Source organism: Acanthochromis polyacanthus, chromosome 1 (assembly GCF_021347895.1).
Source record: "Acanthochromis polyacanthus isolate Apoly-LR-REF ecotype Palm Island chromosome 1, KAUST_Apoly_ChrSc, whole genome shotgun sequence".
Classification (NCBI taxonomy): domain Eukaryota; kingdom Metazoa; phylum Chordata; class Actinopteri; family Pomacentridae; genus Acanthochromis; species Acanthochromis polyacanthus.
In genome coordinates, this window is record NC_067113.1 from 52,847,505 (window position 1) to 52,863,460 (window position 15,956).

The window sequence follows — 15,956 nt, forward strand, 5'->3', positions numbered from 1 at the left end:
ATTCTGTACAGTTAAAGATCCTCTCACATTTGAAATAGGAGTCAGAGGAGTCTGTTTCTTAACCTCAGTTTTACGGGGTTGACTTGTTTTCTGTCTTACCGAGCGTTCTAAGGAAGGATTTCATCTGCGTGGTAGACAGGCTGGCAAAGACATCGAATAAATACAGACTATGCCAAAACAGTGGGAACACTTCTTCTGGTAACTGCTACCTTCTGGTGACTTATCTTGCTATGAGGCATCAAACAGACAAAAGGCAAGTAAAAATTGCAAGAGGGAGCAAATTTATGCAAAAAATATTGATAGATGAGGACTCCACTCAGAACAAGTCATTGAATTTTAAACTATCACTTGGTTGTTTGATAAGCCACAATACCTAATTTTCTATTACTTATTTTTATGCAACAAAACAGCCTTTTTCATTTTGGGAGGAATGTAACAAATTAGAAGTACCACATTAACTAAATAACGGACTAGCCCCAGATTATCTCGACAGACTTGTTGCATTCTTCAGCCTTGAATATACCAATTGTTATTACTACACACTACGGTCCAGTCAACTTGGAGTTCCTTGGGAGTGACTTCAATCCATGCAAGCACAACAGGCTGTATCTATGTTTTCCATGTATGTGCAATTATGTCCTTGTCACATCGTTAAATTTTGCGGACATCCATAGACAGGGTCATTCAAACTCTAGCAGACATGGGAAGATGATGAAATTTATGTCACATCAGCCCGAGTGGACTCACAAGCATACAAAGTGCAACGCTGGCCTTATGGTACATGTCCACAGGATTTGTCGTTTCTATGCTTTCAATCGAGTGTTCATGCAATCAGTCATTCAAAACATTGTGATAGCACCATGTTGTATTTCCAGAGACAGGGCCCCATGTTGGTCGCTCCTCATTTGCATAAAGATAAGGTCAGAGTCATCTAGTGTGACTTCCGGCCTCTAGAATGTCCCAAAAAACAGTAGCTGCATAGCGTAATTCATGCCTCAAAAAGCACCTTTCAGGGAATTGTTTCCGTCATATAAGTGACACCAATGACCCACCATCTTTAACTGGTTTAAAATCAAGGAACAGACAGGAAATGAGTAAAACATGTACCCAATCGGATGCAGCCGGTGTTTGCACAGTTCTATGAGGATGAAGCCTGTATTGATTTCCTGTTGTGACGGTCTAGGTTTACGCCCCTCAAGCATCCGATTATGGGACGTGGCAATGGCGTTCCCATTCAAAAACGCTCCTTTGGAGATGTACCACTATGATACTTTCTAGTCTACTCAGAGGACTCTGTTCAACACATCACAGCAGATCAGCGTCTACGTATTAATGAATGCGCACTACTATAGTACACAAACACAATTTTGGAGCTGAAAGTGGATGCCCACATAGGTTCTATTAAATTTGGGCAAAAAATTAATTGTACATGATGTGGGTTATGAAAGCAGAAACTCTAAATTCCTTGAGGATGTAGCAACATAGTTGTTACGAAACTGTTACTTATTTAAACCGACAATTCAGAAAAGTTTGTTACCTTGCTGACATGTTTCGACAGCTTCTGCTGTCTTCCTCAGAGCGTCATCTGACGTTTGGTGACGTGTCCTTTTTATCACGTGGTCGGTTTGACAGATCTGTCAGAATCTGTCAAACCGACCACGCCTCCGGAGGATGGTGTTCCAGGTGTGCGAGAGGATGTAGGCCCTCTCGTCCCGGTTCATGGTGTGGCCCGCCCGCTTCCTGATCCCAATGGCTTCCTTGATCCATCGTCTCTGCTTATTAGTCTCCGTAGTTATAATCCTCCCCCCGTCCCAGTCCACAACGTGATTTTGTCTTCTGCAGTGATCTGTGATGGCTGATTTTTTATTTTCTTGTTCGGCTTGCTCTTTTTGTGCTCTTGTGAAGCGTCCAGTTGTTTCCTTTTGAACTTCTGTTTGGTGTTCCGTTCTTCTTGTTTTGAATGACCTGCCTGTTTCACCAATGTACGTTTTGTTACATGATTTGCACGGTATTTCATAGATGATGTTGCATTTATTGTCCGGGTCTATTCTGTCTTTGGGATGGACTAACAGCTGCCGGAGTTTTGTATGTGGTTTTACTGCTGTGTTAATGTTATATTTTCTCATAATACGTTGTATTGGTTCCGTTATCCCACAAAAATGTCAGCAAGGTAACAAACTTCTCTGAATTGTCGGTTTAAAAAAGTAACAGTTTCGTATAGTATATATCAACAAAATGAACCCAATACAACAAAGTTGTTGCTATTCTAACATTTTCTACTTTCTTTGCATACAAGTGCATTTTCTACATGGTCCAAACAAGCACATTCCCACCCTGCACAAGAAGTCCATTAATGCATTAAGTCCCCAATTAGAACAGAATCTCTCAGTAGCATTTAGTTTTGTAATTCATCATACAGTGATTTGGATGACAGTTTTGTTGTATAATGGGTCTGAATGGACTTGTTTGTTTTAAATGAAGTTTACTGGTTTGATTTGCCTGATGCCATGTTCAAATGTGCTACATAAATTAACTGACTTGAGTTGATATGGTGAACATTTAGCAAACAGCTGCCTCCGAAAACATCCAGCAGACACAGAACATCACGTCATCCAAAGATGCCATTTGAAGTTCAATACTCGTGGCTCTGTTTTTGGTCTCCACCAGGTCCTACCTCTTTAAAAGCTAACTGCTCCAAGCTATATGCTAATTTAGCCTATAAGACCAACCTGATGCTGCTGATAACAATACTGAGGAGAGCGATAACATTGAACTACACTGGTTGAGCTGTCAGCCATAAAAACCAAACCAGTGAATGGACAAAACAGAAATGTAACAGATGAGAGCAGCTTTCAATAAGATGTGACCTTCGGATGTTGTGGCCTTGGAGCTGCTTGACGCCAACTAGGTTAACTGGGAGCTTCCTGCTATTAGTAATGTAATTAATTTTTCAAATGAATACAGAAGAGCTGCCTGTAGCAAAGAAACAAGCATGAAAAGTGGCCTCATGCTCTACACTAATAGAATTTACTGCTTCTCTTATCTCAGTGGCTGTTGATACAAGCTCATAGGCATTCCTGACACAACAATGCGTCTTATTCGGTGAACACGGTGGCTACATGCAGATTTATATTCAGAAAAACAGAAGGAAGCAAGAAAATGTACTGCTGTTTCTTTGGTGGAGCACACAGCAGCATTGATTATATTCAAAAATGTTCAACAATGATCGCAGCATTAACATACATAAAGGCAGTGCATTAGCGCTTGAGCTCTGGTTTGAACTACGATGAAAGGGTGCTTCTAAAAGACGATCCCATATTGATGCATTTATCGGTGAACCTCAGAAACCGAGTTAGAACAGGACCAGATGCTGCAACCAGGAGACTCTGTGATCCTCTGTCTTCATTGTGGAGCTTCTATGGCGTCACCACTCTGTGTCACCTCTGTGTAATTTGGTTGGCAATTAAATAATTAATGTTTGGGATGCATGTGCTCAGCTCTAAATGAGAAAATTCAGTTTACAGTGCATATAAAGTTGGTGAAATCCAATCCTCCTCAAACTCCTCCAAACCCAGACATGAAATTGTTTTCCTCTTGTGAAACAAAGAGTGAAGATGTTTTCACTTCAATCCCCCAAGGGACCATAATGCATTTCTGAGCTGAGCGGAGGGACAGTGACGTTATCGGGGTCACAGATGTTTCTGGAGACACGTCTCCGAATGCTGAAAGCCACTTAGGATGCATTTCATTTCACAGCTTTGCTTCGTCTGTCTCTTGTCCTTGCTTCTCTTTTGATATCTACTGAATAATGTCCTCATCTTCTCAGTAAAGACTTCTCCTCCGGGTCTATTTGTCAAAAAAGAAACGATATCATTAAGATGCCGGAGTCTTGCAGAGCATCATTTGTTAATCTGTCAAAATCCTCAATGATGGGCTATTCAAAGGAGAGTTCAGAGGTTACGGTGGATATATTCTCCAATCCGTGACCACAACTCTTAAGTAATCGATCAAAACAGCATCAACACAGTGAACGCCTATCTGATTGTGCTCTTAAATTTGGCTAAACCAAAGAAAATCCTAACTGAAAACCACTAGATTACGTCTTGATTATTTTCCCCCCGCCAAATCAAAAAATTGCCTGGCTCAAGTCGTCTCCCAGCTCCCGTAAAACTCACTCATTTCACACGCAGAGGCTTTTTCATTGGGATTACCGTTGGCCAAGAGAGAGGCCAGGCACTGAGCGGTGCCCAGGAAAAACACTTGACGTGATTGAAAAAGCAGACAGCGGCCAGAACATCTCCTCACACAGCTCGGAGCGCCTGGATATACGAGATTTATCTGCTTCACCGTCATGTCTGAGAGATGTTAATGTGGCATGTAACAAGAAATTGATTACAGAGTGAAAGGTCAAACGGCGCAAGTGTAGAATTTGTTTACAACCAAGTCTGTCGTATTTTGAGGCGACTCCAGAACAAACAGATTTGTTCGACTCCCTTGTACTTCAATCCTTCTCTTGCTTTAACCTTTTTGCTCATAACTCTAGTGTAATCCCTGAGGGAAGCGACCGGGAGCACATGGCTCTTGACCCCAAAGAGAGGACGCCTGTTTGATGAACGAGCGCTGAAGGTCAGACCTCTGATTGGTATTCAGCCTCCTCCATCTGAGCTCGCTGAACCAAAACACCAGTGTCTGTCCCCCCCAGAGTGTAAATTACCACAGTGACTTTGATAGATACACGGTGGTGAAGGATACTGAACTTTCTCCGAGGGGATGGAGAGGTGGCGTAGGCCGGAGCGAGCGGAGAAGCGCCTCTGGTAATCTGTCACCGCTCGGATTTTTTTGACAACCTCACGGTGTCCTGCAGACGAGAGCTGATGGAAGCGTAACCTCGGGGAGATTCGGCGAGGTGTGATGTGCGTTTGAAGCTCCTTTTCTACCTCTGCGACTCTCAACACACTCCGTCTTACTCACACAGGGGTCGGCGATGGTGCTGAAAAGTAAAGCTGGGGGATGTTTGACCTTTAAGGTTGCGTCTGGAGATGCTAACCAGACAGCAGCCATCTGACTGAGCTGAATAAGGGAGGAAACCTGTTCACTGTCCGCATAGAAATCCACCACATACCTGCCTTATCAGTAGGTTCACCCCGAGATTTAACACTTGATAATGGAGGACAAATTATTATCAGTTTTGACAGAACTAAAACCCCTTTCCGGCCATAAAAAGCTACCTAAACAGATGTTTTTTCTTAAACGTCGTCCCTTTGTGGTGCAACTTCTGATCATTTACATAAAGGATTGCTACCAGCACAGATGCACAGCAGCACACTCACAGCCTGAAAACTATTTCTCTTTTTCATACATGGTTTGTGTCAACTAATCTGCTTGTGGAATCACTTTGAGCTGTAATTTATACATCAGAGGTTCCCAACCTTTGTGGCTTTTGACCACTTATCACCGGATAGGGCTCACTGTGATGAGTTAAGAGCATTTCAGTCATTTTTTCCCCACTTCTCAGAAAACTGGAGGCTTAAAATATGGTGTATTTAACCAGAAAAAACATGCAAAATAAGCAGAATTATGTAAGAAAAATGAAATAATTAATAATTAATGCAATCATTGAATAATTTAAAAGTAAATATCCTCAGATTGCAGCTCCTCAAATTGGAGGATTTTCGTTTTTCCTCACTTCAGAAAGGCTAGATGACTTGTCAAATAGCTAGAAAGCTTCAGGAAAACTGTGGATGATCGTGTTTTTGTCACATTTTAAAAATATCTTTCATATTTGTTGTTTTTTGTCATTTAATAAGGTTTTGCACATACAGAAGAAGACATCCGAAGAAATCTGGATGGAAATGTTGACTGTTTTCAGATGTTTTATGCACCAAATAATCAAAATTACTGATCATTATGACTCTTAATGATGCATCACCAATACTAGAGACATAAACAAATATTATTACATGAAGTAAAACTTATTTCTTCTCATTTGTAACTTTTAAGTCCTACTTTTTCCACCTTTATCAATCCAACATCCTTGTCCATCAGCTCAGATTCGCTCTGATTGTGCCTCCTCAGCATAAACAATATTTAACATGTTTATTCAGCTGTTTTTGCAAAGTGACTCCCTGTTTGAATTAGCTGTATCCCTCAGAGTGCAGTGCATTGTTAGAGCAAGCATCATGCAGACAAAAGAGCATCCGAGGAGGCGCTTGATGTGCAGCAGGATGGGACAGGAGCTGCCCTCAGTGCACTACATGTTGAACTTTTTGCTGCCGTGGAAAGAATCAGAGTGGATTCTCACCATGCAACACATGGTTATGTGCGATTAAACTAAATCAGAATCAATGCGTGCACAGGATTTAGGAGCTTTAAAGCTGCAGGGAAAGAGAAGTTCTATGAATTGCAGGTTATATATTACTGCAGGATTTCAGTGCACTCCCATCCTCTCTGCATGTCTTTGTGTGTTTGACATAAGACAACAAATAAGCCGTGATTTATTGCAGGCTGCACACAAAAGCGCATGCAATAAGGGGAAGCGTGGCAGGCGCAACGACCCCCGGTGTGCTGTCCGTGACAAGTGGAGGAGCGGACCGTGATGTTGGGTGCAGGAGGAGCTGGTCCACCTACCTGTCATCGTAGCAGAAATCCGCGTCCAGCGTGTTCACATAGAGACCGACAGCCACGGCGGTGCACAGCAGCTCCGTGATCATCTCTCAAAACCGCCCAAATAAAATTTTTAAAAAAAGAAGAAGAAAGAAGAAGAAGGAACCGGGGGTGGAAAATGACAGGAATCGGGTCCCCTCCTCTCTCTTCTCTTTCAAGTCTCTCTCTCTGTTATTGTGCTCTCAATTCTCGCAGCTCTCCGGCGCATTTCCCGTGTCAAAGTGTGTCAAAGTTGCCCGTGGATCCTCTCTAACCCATGGCGCTGAGAGGCGGCTCGGTGATGCCGGAGGACGAGTGAAGCCGGGACCGGGTCTGGGTGCTCGGAGCTGTGCGCATTTCTGGGGCTGCGGCGTCCTCGCTGTGCGCATCTCCCTGCTTTGGCACCGGAGAGAGCAGTGCGGGGAGACGCATGTGGTTTTTCAGCCAGGCCGAGCATGCGCAGTGGGCAGCTGCACTGGGAAGAGAAAGTGGGAGTGTTGGAAGGAGAGGATTTGTACGTTTGGATCAGTCAGGCTCAGAATGATGTCTGTGTTGGAACAAGGCTGGAGCAGTAATATAGAATACAGATTATGGCAGAGAATGCAGGAATATCCAGAATGAGGAATCAATCATGATCACATGTTTTGGAGAAAATGCCAGTTGATCTTGGAATTAGTGAGAAAATAACAAAATATTGATTTCATGATAGAAATAAAATTACAGATTACAGTGATGCTTATGTAATGTCATGTGTGGTATCAAAATTATTTTTATAAAATAATGTCTAAATACTACCTAAACCTATTTTGTACCTCTAGACATTTGATTTCATGTCATTTTTGATATATTTTGCTCTTGTATAAGCATATCGTCGCTGATTTTGCTTGATTCATCAGTCAGTTTAAATTTAATGCTGAAGAGAACACCTAATCTGGAGTTAGTGTGAAATTAACAAGCAATCATAATGTAACCTCGAGTTTATACAAAGACATATAATTGAAGATTTTTAAAAATCATAAATAGATTGAAGTTGTACTTTCTGAAATAGCATTTAAATGCTGACAAAACCGACAGGTTAAAGTGGTAGATTATATAATTCCATGTGCTATAAAATACCAACTGAGAATAAAGTTGTACCTCTAGACAATTAATTTTATTGAGTTTTTGATATATTTTGCTCCCACAGAACAGTAACCTCCTTGATTTTCCTGAACACATGCTCTTATATCTGCACATTTCCCTGCATACTTCTCTTATTTTATGTTTGCATAGCATCCTTCTAGTGAAGACAACAGACCCTAATTTTTCATATCCACTAATGTGAGACTTTTTAACATCACTCCACGTGAATACACAAGTTCCACTTTATGCTCGATTCATCAGTCAGTTTGAATTTAATGCTGAGGGGCATGAACACCGTTAATCTGAGAAATATGTGTGAAAATAATGTGAAACGATAATAGTAGTAACTTGAATTCATAGGAACATATTTGGAGAAGAATTAGAGTTTACAGTTATAGACGTATTTAATTTCATGAGCGACGTCACAGTTACTGCTACACCATTCACAGTCCCTCTAGATATACTTGATATACTTTGCTCTTATATAACAGTAACATCTTGGATTTCCCTGCCCACACATCTCTGTTATATTAATAAAGGATAATTCTATTGAAGACAACCAATTTCTTATATCCACTTGGGTATGACTTTCTATTATCTCTCCATATGAATCCACAAACTGGACCATCTCACTCTTCGGTTCAGTGAGTTTTTCTCTGTAACAGAGGTCTGACCGAGCCATGTCACTAAGCAAGAAGATAAAACAGACTCAATAAAAGAGCACTAAAACAGAGTCAAGATTGTTGGGTCAGTGTGGAAATGTGCAAGTTTGTGATAGACTTCTGTAATTTCATGTGTTACTGCTGTGAAACTCAAAGTGAGACTACTTTGTACGTCTAGACAACTGCTGTGATTGAATTTTGATATATTTTGCTCTTATATAATAGAACAATAACCTCTCTGATTTCCCTGCACACATTTCCTCGGTGATTTTAATAAAGCATCCTTCGACTGCTGAAACAACTAACATAGATTTCCAATATCCACTGATGTAAGACTTTAATATAACTCCATATAAATCCACAAGTTCCCCTGACGATGATTTTTTGTCTTTTTGCTTGATTCATCAGTCAATTCAAATCACCTGTTAAGGGGCGCTGAAACAGTTAATCTGGGAATTGGTAAGAAGACAATAAAGAATGACGTTTTACTTTCTTAAACAGAATTTTAATGCTGACAGAACCTTTAGATTACAGTGATACTTATAAGTACAGGATGTCCCTAAAGTCTGGACACACAGGAAACCACAGATTAAATGTGGCTTTGTGGAAAGAAGGAAGAGTTGAACTAGTACTTCTTAGTGGACATAAACATATCAAAAGATATCAGATTAATTTAATCTTTCGACAAAGCCATATTTAATCTGTGGAGGAAAAGAAAAATTATAGTTAATGAGATTTCCTATGTGTTTAGACTATAGGGACACCGTGTACACTAACCCCCCTGACTTCCCTCCACACATCTTCCCTGTAATGTTAATAAAGCATCATTCTACTGCAAGAAACAGACACTAATTTCTTACATCCACTGAAGTAAGACTTTCTATTATCACTCCTCATGAATCCACAACTTCTGATGAGTATGACTGCCGACTAATGGAAGCCACTGGCACTTTTTGCTTGATTCATCAATCAGTTCGGATTTAACGCCGGAGCGCCCTGCTAAACAGCTGAAACTGGGATGCAGATTTTGCCGCAGGTCCCACATTCTTATCTTATTCTAAGCCCAAATTAAAATTATTGATTCGTTCGCCCACGCACCAACCCCTCCCCGCCGCCTCTGCAGAGAGACTGAAGCGAGGGAGTAGGTGTGATTGATGAACTGCTGCACCTCACCCTATGGCGAGCACACGTATGGGCATCAGTTTGGAAACATGCAGCCTGGTCCTGCTGACTACCAGCTGGGCCAACGCCTGTCCCACAGTCGGGGCTCCGGGAGGATAAACCCAGAGCAGAGCAGCGGAGAAAGAAAACCAGATGGTGGGAGAAGGATGTATAGAACATAACAGGCTGAGAATGGCTGTGGCGGTGACAAAGCTCTACAAGGCCGAGGTTAGAGAGTCATTAGCAACAGCGACCCTGACCTCGACCTGCCTGTTGGATTATTTAGGCTGCTGTGTTTTTGTACCTGCTTCCTCCTCAGCAGCATTCATCAGTATCCAGAGATAACAAATGACCGTGTACGGTTTTTTGTTTTTTTTGACACTTTATCCGTAAGGCAAGCTCAAAATAATAATGCATTTTATTGCGGGTTTTGTTAGATTAGGGGGATTGTGCACCAGCATTGTCACAACATACTCACAAAGATGAACGCCGTGCCCTCAGCCGGCCCCACGGGGACCAGGGGTGCTCTGTCTGGCAGCCGCCTGCTCAAGTGATTAAGGGATTAGCTTAGGAAAATCAGGAAAAAATATTCCTGAGGAGAGTATAAACAAGCTCAGGGCAAAATAAACACATTACAGGGGGGAAAAAAACAACGTGTTTACTCCCTCTGACTGATTACCTGCACTGTGGAGGCAAGTGATGAACATATTGCCTGGTCCTCAGCTGTAAACAGGCAAACGTCCGAAATAAAACATCCTTATGCGGTTTCAGATGTAATTTAAGGGTTATCTGAGGGCTCGGTTACTGTAGACGGATAGCGAGGAGTACTAGTGAGGCCTTTTCTGTTTCTACCCTGTAAAAATGAAGTGTGTCACATTAGATTAATGTATTTTCCTCTTTTGTTTCCTATTTGGGTTCTGCCGTTTTAAGGGGAGACAATCGTTTATAGAGCTTTTAATTTGAAACTCATGGGTTTTCTCATTTAAGCCACATTTTGTTTTGCACATAGCAAGAGTTGACTTGACATGAGTCCAAACCTTTCTTTGCCTGGGCCTGCAGCATGTGCATACACACATTTAGTGGTAGAAGTAGTACTCAGATCTTGTATTTACATAAAAATATTAATATTACAGTGTGGAAGTACTCTGTAACAAGTAGTAATCCTGCATTTGAAAGTATAATGAATCCTACAAACTTGACTCGAGGGCAACTGGACTCACTTTTTGGGGTCTTGAAGATATTTCACCTCTAATCCAAAGGTCTTGGATGTTTATTGGTTCATTAACGTCCCATAACTGACTGCGGGAGGGGTGTCAAGACTGCATTGTAAGTACCTGATAACTGGTACTGAAGTTCCCTTCCTTGGTTTAAAGATGGCTGACACCTAAATAAATATACAAAAGTTTTACCATCAAAATATAAGTAAAAGTAGTCATTATGCAGGATTACATATTTCAGAATGTGTATTATTGGACTCTAATTATTGATGCATTCAAGTGTTTGTCACTTTCTGGTTGGAGATGGTGAAGTTGATTTAACTTCATTATATGTAGCTTGTAAATTTCTCCTCGAGGATCAATAATGTTCATAATCTATAATGTTACATTATTATCGATTTGTTGATTATATAGCCTATTGTGTTACTGAAGTAAATCTGCAAAGTAGCTGAAAATATCAAATAAATGTAGTGTAGTAAAATGTACAATAGCGGAAAATGGAAAGCACAAGTAACTCCAAATTAAATTTAGGTAAAGTACTTGAGTAGATGTAACTATAGCTACTTTCCAACACAGCTTGTTTTGAATCTTAGCAGCCAGTTAGCTTAGCATAAAGGCCGAAAACAGGGGGAACAAATTTAGCCTACCAGCACCAAGCATATTATCTCTCGTTTGATCAATAAGTGGAAAAATAGCAATCCCTTTGATTTTAGACTGAACCTCAAGCTCAAGATGAAAATAAGGCGTCAGGAATGAGTAAAGATCACAAATTTTTTGCAAAAGGATAGCTGCGAAACTGACCAACAGGACGATTTTTCACAATTTTTAAAGTCTCCCTCCATTGATGCTGTATTAAGCACTGAGACGTCCTCACCCCTTTAAGCCATACAAAGCATGTAATGGTAATTTCCCAGTTCTATTCACTCCGAAACCACTGCTTCTTCACCACCAGTAGATAAACATCACACAGGAAACAGATAATCACAGCTGGAAGGAGCCGATTTGGGCCTTGCCCTCACAGACACAGTACTCTCATGGTATTATTATCAACATTAAAGCTCAGCAACCTAAAATCAGGATCCCAATCAAATCCATAACAAAGCAGGGTGGATTCAGTACAGGAAAATCAGAAATTTAACTTTGTCTAGAATTAGAAGGATGATGATTGTTTGGGTTTAGTGCCAAACTGAGATGGATAAGTTCATGATGTATTGCATTTACTGATTTAAAAAAAAAAAGTGCTGTGAAATGGCATGAATGGTGGTTTTAAAAGATTCAGAAAAGTAAAGAAAACTTAGATTGCGGTGGTTACATAAAAAAACGAAGAGATCAAATAGAATATTGTGCAAAATACGAATGAAAACACTTAGAAAATCAGGATTTCTTTTACTGTTGAAATACATTTCATGTGTTTTGGAGTCTAAAGTTGTCAAGAAGAGAGAATAAAAAAGGAGAGATGCTAACCCTGACTGATTAAAGTACCTTATTGGTGTTTTGTGCAGATACTGCATGCTTCTTTAGTGCAACACTAATATGAAATAAATCCAATTTGTACAACTTAAGTGTCTTTCTTACCACAGGAAACTCTTCAAATGCACTGACGGTAAAGGACAGTACAAATACTGAGTGGCTTATTCAACTTGACAACAAAACTTGATATCAATTATTCATCTGAGTTGTGTTCCACTTCTTCTGTCACATCCATTTAACAGTTTGTTCAAATATTTTGTACCTACTATGACAGGAAAATGTCATATGAGATCGTAAGAGACTCCATGAATTTTGAGTTTACATTGTTCAGACAGGTAATCGAATCATGTCAGTTAAATGAACAAAACAAAGCCGTTTGGGACTATAATGATATAATACAAGCAGAATTAATGCATTACATTTTTCCCCCAATTGCATTAGAGTTTGGAGAAGTGCTTTCAACAGACCACACGTAACAATGTTTCTCATGTTCTTTGTTTTCTACGACTTGGCAGATGTTTTCAATTGATTTAATTTGGTATTAATCTGGTTAATGAGCCAAGAGAACGGGCAAGGTTAATGGAAAATATGAATCAGAGGGGACACGAGTTGTTATTCATAAAACGTGATGACTCTGTTTTGCATTAAAAACAGCAGTTGTCCACTCACGGTGAGACGGTTCTACACAGAGTAAAACATTTACACAGCCTGACAAGCTTGTTTACACTCCCAGAGTTACATCTCTGGCAGGTGTAAGATGCATTTTTTTCCACATGAGCGTCTCCAGAGGATAAATCTGGACAAACGTGAGGCGATGAGTGATTTCAATCTAAAACAAGCAGTGTGCGCCGAGCATCCAGCCAAATCCCTTGTTGCTTCACAATCCAAGACAGCTGGCAGAGTGGGGAAGTTTGCGATGATGGCACCCAGGGCATCCTTTTTTTTTAATGGCTGTCTGCCCACACAAGCCCAAAAAAGTTAAAACGGGGCAACATTATGGCCAGTTGGAAGACATTAGGATGAGAGAGGAGGCCTTTGAATGCTAATTAACCATCGCTTCCTGTCGTTTTACAAATAGAGAAGCCCACATTTTCCTCCCACTCCTTTTCCTCGTTTTCAAGTTGTGTTTATATCTGATAAAGTCTGCCACTTCCCCTCTAAATTGTATGCTGGGATTATTTTGGGTTCACTGGCGAAGACTTGGCTTTCCTATTCACAAGGAGCCCATTTTCATTCACTATCTGATAGCTAATTATGGAGACATTATTGGATGTTTCCAAGTCCTGTTTTGAGCCCTGATATGATTCTGCAAATCAGGGAGGGTGGCATAAGCCTGTATCACATCCAAACACCACCGTGAGAAACAACAATCACAGATAAAAGTGTTTAACACCCCCCCCCCCTTCTCTTCCCCTCCACCTCCTCTCCTTCCTACCTTGCAGTGAAAAGTCATCTGAGGTGCCTCCATGCTGTTTATTTGTCTCCAAGCCTTCATCGCTTCCTGAAAACCCCTCTTTTCCTGCCTCCAAATAGGTGTAAAAGTCAGGAAATTGTTTGTTTTCTCCTTCCTTTTTGCTGATTTCTTCCCCACTTGTTTGTGTGTGCTGGATGCAGGCCTTTCATCGTGACATTTTTCTTGTCTCCTATGTGGGCACATGAAAGAGGCACAGTGTTTATACATACATATATGCGCGCAAACATGCGTGCAAACATCAAGGATGAGGAGAGGTCTAGAGGACGTGACTCACTCGGCCACAACAAAACCCGGCAACGTTTATATCCCAAACAAGCTTATTCACATCTTGCATTGCTTGTGTTCGTGTCAGTCCGGTTTGGCCACTACAGCAGGCTGTCAGTGCGAAACATGGTGCTGGATCCAAACAAGGCCCAGACACAGCGGAGCGCCTCACCATCTGTCTTTACCGAGATAAAAATAAAGCTTCGGGACACTGTTTCACCACGGCAACGTTGACAGGTCTATGAATGGTCAACAGATGTGCAGGCTGCTGTGGCTACAGTGACAAATAATAGAAGCAGTGGAAGATGTGACGAGAAAGTATGTCTTAGTCCCTCAGTTTGGGGCTAATTTGGTTCAAGATCTCCATATTTTTTATGAAAATGAATGCTTCTGCAACGCTTTAATAAAAATGTTCCTTTGCACAGCGAGAATACCAATTACTGACACAGTGGTGGATACTGGGAGACACACAGAGTTCAATATGACAGAATTAATTCTCATGATGAAAGAGATAACCTCACTCCCGTGAAGGGCTTTTCAGTCATACATTATGGTAGATGAACTCAAGGACCCCTCCACTGCTACTACTCACATTCCATCATTTAAATGGATTTTAAACTTTTTTAACAATCAATAAAATTATAAGATATTGCATGTACTGCATATGATTTTTTTTTCTTCAAATAATTCAACTGTAAATATTTAGGTTGGTCAAGTTAAGATAAACTTTTTTAATCCCTCACTGGGAAAATTGACGAAGTTTGCAATAATAATAATAGGAGACATTTAACATTAATCCGGTATTTCTAAACTATTTAAACCATGTATCCAGCATGTCTAGCTAAATATTTGCAGGATTTAGGTACTTATTTCAATGATGTAACTGTTACTTTTAGCTATTTCAAGTATTTATTTATTACATTTAGCTGTATCAATAATATGTATTTTTGATAGCCAAAAATTAAGAATTTAACAATTGCTTTTAGTTATTTCAACCATTCATCCATAATTTTTAGCTGATTATTTCAACCATAACTATTCCTTTTATTTATTTTAACTACTACATTTAGCTATTTTGATCATTTACTCATTATTTTTTTAGATAAATATGAATAACATTTAACCAGTTAAACAATTTGAACTACACTCTAATAAGTTGAAGTGACCCACTGACTAATTCATATACATTTAGCTGTTTCAATCATTTATCTGAGCTACATTTACACTTTTTTTTTGTTTTTAAAGCTAAATTACACCCATTTAATCATTACTTCTGGCCAACTTAACCTTTCATCCCTTATTATTAGCTAATATCCATTCCTACATTATTTTAACTGAATATTTGCATAGTATTTTTAGCTAAACATTTCTACCAATTAACAATTACATTTAGCCATTTCACCCACCTATTATTTTTAGCTTAGTCTTTTGAGTCTGCGCTATTATTTTCAGCTATTACCGTTTAAGGATAACACTGAGTTACCTCAATGATGCAATTATAAAAGTTAGCAATTTTATCCATTCAGCTATTACTGTTAGCATTATTACCCATTCATACAGCATTTTTGTTAAATGTCTCAAGCATTTAATCATTACGCTGAAGTATTTTATCCATTTTACTGTTACTTTTATCTATATCATCATTTAATTACTGAGTTAGCTATCTCAAAAGCATTTCAAAAGCGTATTCTTACCTGTAGCTATCTGTTGTATCGTTTTATTGATTTAGCTACACTTGCTAACTGTTCCAACTTCTCTAATAGCTGCCTATTCTTTTTGTACTCCTAATCACACCAAACAGTTTTCAGGTGGTAAAGCTGACATAATATGTGATTAACCCCCTCATATATATTATTTTATCAAATTTAATCCTTTATATTTGTATTGTTCTAAATTAGCTTATCTTTTAACATGCACATTGGGAACTGCAGAAGTAGTTTCTCC

The 15,956-nt window shown here is 39.8% G+C and overlaps 1 protein-coding gene across 4 annotated transcripts in view; it reads right to left on the reverse strand.

Annotated features, from left to right (window-relative positions):
• Window positions 1-15,950, reverse strand: part of tmtc2a (transmembrane O-mannosyltransferase targeting cadherins 2a) — a 94,052-nt gene extending 78,102 nt beyond the window's left edge. For 2 of the 4 annotated variants that reach the window (XR_007946835.1, XM_051959261.1), the window contains exons 1-2: window positions 13,710-15,950; window positions 6,628-7,117 (exon numbers count right to left, since the gene is read on the reverse strand). Coding sequence is in view for 3 of the 4 variants with exons in the window: in XM_051959261.1 (XP_051815221.1) it covers window positions 6,628-6,710 (83 nt within the window). In the remaining variant the exon portion in view is untranslated. The remainder of the gene's footprint in view (window positions 1-6,627; window positions 7,118-13,709) is intronic. The other 2 variants (XM_022206722.2, XM_051959266.1) reach the window with 2 other exon arrangements.
• Between the last annotated feature and the right edge of the window lie 6 nt (window positions 15,951-15,956).